The sequence below is a fragment of the Sinocyclocheilus grahami genome, unplaced genomic scaffold (assembly GCF_001515645.1).
Source record: "Sinocyclocheilus grahami isolate Dianchi unplaced genomic scaffold, SAMN03320097.WGS_v1.1 scaffold9304.1, whole genome shotgun sequence".
In the NCBI taxonomy this organism is placed as follows: Eukaryota; Metazoa; Chordata; class Actinopteri; order Cypriniformes; family Cyprinidae; genus Sinocyclocheilus; species Sinocyclocheilus grahami.
The window spans coordinates 2573-8622 of NW_015512528.1; the positions used below are offsets into that span (position 1 = coordinate 2573).

The window sequence follows — 6050 nt, forward strand, 5'->3', positions numbered from 1 at the left end:
AACTCCCGCATCAAGCTCGCCATCAAGAGCCTGGTGACTAAAGGCACCCTGCTGCAGGTCAAAGGGACCGGCGCCTCCGGCTCCTTCAAGCTCAACAAGCAGCAAACCGAGACCAAGAAGAAGCCGGCGAAGAAAGCGGCTCCTAAAGCGAAGAAGCCCGCGGCCAAGAAACCCGCTGCTGCCAAGAAGCCCAAGAGCGCAGCGGCAAAGAAGCCCGCCGCTAAGAAGGCGCCCAAGAAGGCCAAGAAACCCGCCGCTGCAGCCGCGAAGAAGACGACGAAGAGCCCCAAGAAGCCGAAGAAGCCCGCGGCGCCGAAGAAAGCAGCCAAGAGCCCCAAAAAGCCCAAGAGCCCCAAAAAAGCCAAGAGCCCCAAACCCAAGACGGCGAAGCCTAAAGCTGCCAAGCCGAAAAGAGCAGCTCCCAAGAAGAAGTAAAAACACTGTTTTATTCCACAACGGCTCTTTTCAGAGCCACCCACTAACTCTAAAGAAAGAGCAGTTCACTTTGTGTTATTAAGGTTAGGTTAAGAAAACTAATTGTACTTTAAAAACAACACAATCCATCAGCAACTCATTCAGCAGCGTTGTAAACTGCAGGCAACACAATAAATAACAGCAATGAATACAACACAATTATTTCACACACATTACACACAGCAGTAGGGATAAAATAGCTTCTAAATCGTTCTGTAGAACAGGCTTTACTAATCTCCCACTAACTGAACTAAACTAAACACCATCTAGTGGATGTCCTTCAATGTTTCCCTTCTTCTCTTTTCCACAAAAACCTCAAGAGAATCTGGAGTAAAAGCAATAATTGATCCGGCCTCTGATCATTGTATTAATCACTATGTGTATCCTCCAGTGGTATTATCTCCCAGCAGAGCACTGCACAGGATTATCTGATAGAAGACACAAGAGCTTTCTACTGATACCAGTGCAATCTAACTTCCTCAGAAACAATCATCTGGACTCTGTCTTCTTCAAGATAAACTATTTCTATCTTCTGAGCATGGATTGTCTCGCTATTACTGCGTCCTTGTCTTCTGAAATCAATGATCAACTCAAATTAAATAAAAATATTCACACCATATAACAAGCTGAACCTCTCTTCTGTTGTCCAAATCATTATTTTGTTTGATTAGATCCACAAGTTCAGTGTCATCAGAACATTTTTGTAGACATCAAGACGACCTAAAATATTAACTATACAGTGCAGATAAAAAGCTGACAAAAAATAAAATAGAAGAGTGTATCTGAGTTTACCTCGACTCAATGTTTGACATGTTGACTGTGTATTTAGAAAAGCCACAAAGTAATACACATAAATTAATATTAACAGCTTTAATGGATCATTGATCTAAATTTAATTAGGTTAAAACTATTTATAATTGTTCGCGCTGAATTGTTCAAAAAATTATTTTAAAATACTTGAACACACCGTAACAAGGTCTTGAATGTTTTCTGTCGTGTTGTTTCTTAACGCTGCACAATCAGACCGCCAGCTGAGGAGGCGTGGCTTCGGCGGTCAGTGTTGGAGGGAAGGTCGGTGATTGGTTGGAAATCTTACAGACTCTAAACCAATGGGCGACTCGCACGCTCCTTTAAAATCAGTAGAGCGGAGCTCATGGGCTCAATACTTTTGCAATACAAGCGCAGAAATTTTTACTTTTGACCATGAGTGGAAGAGGCAAAACCGGCGGCAAAGCGAGAGCGAAGGCCAAGAGTCGCTCCTCCAGAGCAGGGCTGCAGTTCCCCGTCGGTCGTGTTCACAGACATCTCCGCAAAGGTAACTACGCTCAGCGCGTCGGTGCCGGAGCTCCCGTCTATCTGGCGGCTGTGCTCGAGTACCTGACCGCTGAGATCCTGGAGCTGGCTGGAAACGCCGCCAGAGACAACAAGAAGACCCGCATCATCCCCCGTCACCTGCAGCTGGCGGTGCGCAATGATGAGGAGCTGAACAAACTCCTGGGCCGAGTGACCATCGCTCAGGGCGGCGTGCTGCCCAACATCCAGGCCGTGCTGCTGCCCAAGAAGAGCGAGAAGCCCGCCAAAGCCAAGTAGACGCGTTCTAGTCTGTTTCTGGAACACAAAGGCTCTTTTAAGAGCCACCCATGTTATCTCTCACGGAGTATTTTTTTTAGCCTAAATTTCATCACTAGCGTACATACCGCAAGGGCGTTTAATAAATATATAATTAAAAATGAAATGTCCATAAATAATTAATGGACATTAGCAAACACAGTAACAGCCACAAGGCGAGCTGTGGTGGAGTTTATGAAAGTGATCACATCACATTAACAAAATGTTCTTTGGATGGTGTCTTCAGTGTATTTGTGATTTAATACAGATGGTAAGGTAATTTTGATATCGGATTAATGAATAGTTCAGAGCTGTGGAATAAAACAACGCGAGTATGAAGCCGAAATCGGTGTGTTAGCGTGAAGTACTAAACAAGAACAAAGCAATTTGAGCGGGAAACACCACCAGCTCCGTTTGAAAACAGGAGACGCGCAGTCATTGGCTAGCAGTCAAGCTCAGACGTCACACATCAGCCAATCACAAGCCTCTGCGCCTTTATGACGTCTTAAGCTGTGGCTGTAAGATGCTTTAAAAACAGACGCGTAACACAGAGCTGCATATTCTACTCACGCAGAGCAGAGACAGAAGTAGATCTCAGCGATGGCAAGAACCAAGCAGACGGCTCGTAAGTCCACCGGCGGCAAAGCCCCGAGGAAGCAGCTCGCTACTAAAGCCGCCCGGAAGAGCGCCCCGGCCACCGGCGGCGTCAAGAAGCCCCACCGTTACAGGCCCGGGACCGTGGCTCTCCGAGAGATCCGCCGCTATCAGAAGTCCACCGAGCTGCTGATCCGCAAACTGCCTTTCCAGCGTCTGGTGCGAGAGATCGCTCAGGACTTCAAGACGGACCTGCGCTTCCAGAGCTCCGCTGTCATGGCCCTGCAGGAGGCCAGCGAGGCTTATCTGGTCGGTCTGTTTGAGGACACCAACCTGTGCGCCATCCACGCCAAGAGAGTCACCATCATGCCCAAAGACATCCAGCTGGCCCGCCGCATCCGCGGAGAGCGCGCTTAACCCGCCGCTGCAGCAGCGCAGGACCCCCAAAGGCTCTTTTCAGAGCCACACAATCACACTGAACCAGAGAGCTTCTGCTGGAACGCTGAATATACAACATGGAATGTAAGGTTGCCCTCGAATGTTTAGTGAATTTTAAGTTTTTATTCTGCGTTTTATGAATCCCTCATTATTACTAGAAACATTAAAGGGGTCATATGATGCGATTTCAATTGTTCCTTTTTCTTTGGAGTGTTACAAGCTCTTGGTGCATAAAGAAGATCTGTAAATTTGCGAAGACTAAAGTCTCAAATCCAAAGAGATATTCTTTATAAAAGTTAAGACTGAAGATCATTTTAATTCATCAATAATTGAACTTATTCTTGCTGCTGCAGCAGTTCAGACGTATTCCTCTGCTGCTGTTTGTGTGGTTTGAGCAGCACGGCCTGTTCGGCCCAGAGATCTCCTGAAGACAAAACCTCCACAAAGTACAACTAAAGTCTGCAATGTTGCAATTTACAGTAGATTAGACTGTTCTTAGCTCAAGCTTCAAATATTATACTTCAGGCAGGATTCTTCAGATTATTGTTTGATTGAAAACCTTCCACAAGTTCAGAAAAACACTGCAGCAGCTTCTCAGCCGGCGGGGTTTGATCTGTGCTTCATACATGTAAACATGATGCAGGTGATCTTATAAATCTGTGTCAGACTGATGTTTTAAACATGGGTTTTAATATGAAACACGGGACAGACATCGTTAGATCAGGTTTGGATGAAACCTCATTGTGTCCTGCTCTAGCTAGCGGGGGAGGGGCGCCGTGTGACGCGCGCTGGTTTCCCTTAGGTCCTGTAAGCAGCTGTAAACGGCCTCCTGGAGCTCTCGTGTGTTATTCGTGTTCGTCGCCGGACTGAAGCGAGCAGCATCTGCAGCATGTCTGGAAGAGGCAAAGGCGGGAAAGGACTCGGGAAAGGCGGCGCTAAGCGGCACCGTAAAGTGCTGCGGGATAACATCCAGGGCATCACCAAACCCGCTATCCGTCGTCTGGCGCGCCGCGGCGGCGTCAAGCGCATCTCCGGGCTGATCTACGAGGAGACCCGCGGTGTGCTGAAGGTGTTCCTGGAGAACGTGATCCGCGACGCCGTCACCTACACCGAGCACGCCAAGAGAAAGACCGTCACCGCCATGGACGTGGTGTACGCGCTGAAGCGCCAGGGACGCACCTTGTACGGCTTCGGAGGATAACCGCCTTCCAGCGCGAACCCAACGGCTCTTTTAAGAGCCACACACGCGCTCACAGAAAGAGACGATGTTGAAGTGAAAATTACCATCAAGCTACATGTGGATTGACTTCTTTTGAAAACTGAAGTTTAATGCTGTGTTTATTTCTCATCAGTGTCGTTCCCTTCGTGCTGTTGAAGCTTTGGTCACCAAAACAAATGTATCGTGTGTTTAAACATCAGGCAATAAAGGTCTTTCTCATTCTGACTTATTCTGATTCTCAAATTTAGAGCTCGCGTAGAGTTATATACTGCTGTCAGAGGCGCACACAATGAGAATTTGTTTTTTCTTTCTTGCACTGCATATCCTTTTGCTCGTTTAGCCTTCTGTTGAATTAAAGTGGTTTATAAATTAGTTTGAGAAGTTAAATTAGCAGAACGACAAGATAATAAAGTGTCTAATTGGTATTGCTCGCCTTTCTCCAAATGAGCTCAGTGGGTTTATACGTTTATATATATATATATAAAAATTACACATATTTATTCTGTGTGATATTTAAAATGGATTTGTTTGTATAGAATATAACTAACAAAAAGAGCGGGAATTGAAACAAAGAAAACCGTTAGGTGGGCGTTCAAACACTGGGCGGGGCTATCATGTCACCGCCTGTGATTGGCCCTCGTTCCGCTCGTGATACTTCAAGTTGTCCAATCACACACGGGTTTATGGGTTCAGTCTGTGAAAACACGCAATCAGAAGCGTCCACATCTCTTTGATAATTAGCATAGATTCGTGAATAAATGCCTCTGTCTCCTGGACTTCAGATAAGGTCAAATCAGGATACAAATGGGTAATACATATCTGTGAAGGTTTTTCATTGGAGTGCTAGATCTCTGATAGCTAATGGTCAGGCATTCAAGCGTTTTATTGAGGAATGTTATATAAAACCAGATGTAGTTTGTGTTCAGGAAACTTGGTTTAAATGTTGTTTGGATTATGTTTTACAGGGATATAATGTAGTACGTCTTGATAGGGAAGAAGGGAATGGTGGAGGGTGTGCAACATTTATCAAACAAGGAATACAACATGGGGTGCTGGGAACAGGGGAAAGACCAGGAATATATTTCTGTGGGGTTATGGAGGAGAGGACAGGAAATAGTTATTATAATCCATGTAAAAACCTGGCTTTAGATAAGTTGAAGGAAGTGCATGGCCAAGCTGGTGGTAGAGTAATATGGCGTGGGGATTTAAATGCACACCATACATTATGGGGAGGGAGAAGTATAAGTGCTAACGGACAAGTGGTAGAGGATTTAATGGAGGAAAGAGAGCTGGCTTGTTTGAATGATGGCAGGGGTACAAGAACAGATCCTCGAACAGGGATGGAGTCGGTGTTGGATTTGACATTGGTTTCTAATAATTTAGCTAGTAAGTGTGTTTGGGAGGAATCTAGCATTGGGAGTGATCACTATCCAATGTTTACAACTTTGGATATAGAGATGGAGAGATCATCAGCACAAGGAAAAGAAAGATGGGTATTTGAAAAAAGCAAACTGGGCTAAATTTGAGAGAATTGGTTAGAACTAATTGACTCAAAGCAAGAAATTAACAACTTAAATGATAACGTTTGTGCCATACTGATTGAAGCAGCATCGGAAACAATCCCAAAAAGTAAAGGAGAAATGAGAAGGAAAGCGGTTCCATGGTGGACGGGTGCGTGTGGTAAAGCTGTGAGAGCTAGAAATAAGGCTTTTAAACT

General features: G+C 45.3%; 3 protein-coding genes across 3 annotated transcripts; all 3 read left to right on the forward strand.

Annotated features, from left to right (window-relative positions):
• On the forward strand, positions 1 to 514 carry LOC107578209 (histone H1-like; the record flags this gene model as incomplete). Its single annotated transcript, XM_016264187.1, has 1 exon — positions 1 to 514. A coding segment is annotated over one exon (435 nt), but the record flags the coding sequence as incomplete, so codon positions are not given.
• Positions 515 to 1654: 1140 nt separating this feature from the next.
• LOC107578210 (histone H2A-like) lies at positions 1655 to 2113 on the forward strand. The gene has a single exon (XM_016264188.1). It carries the CDS (start codon positions 1678 to 1680, stop codon positions 2062 to 2064), a length of 387 nt encoding a protein of 128 aa, XP_016119674.1. The 5' UTR covers positions 1655 to 1677; the 3' UTR covers positions 2065 to 2113.
• A 569-nt stretch (positions 2114 to 2682) lies between these two features.
• LOC107578211 (histone H3-like) lies at positions 2683 to 4558 on the forward strand. The gene is made up of 2 exons (XM_016264189.1): positions 2683 to 3011; positions 3991 to 4558. Exons 1-2 carry the CDS (start codon positions 2683 to 2685, stop codon positions 4313 to 4315), a joined length of 654 nt encoding a protein of 217 aa, XP_016119675.1. The 3' UTR covers positions 4316 to 4558.
• The last annotated feature ends 1492 nt before the right edge of the window (positions 4559 to 6050 follow it).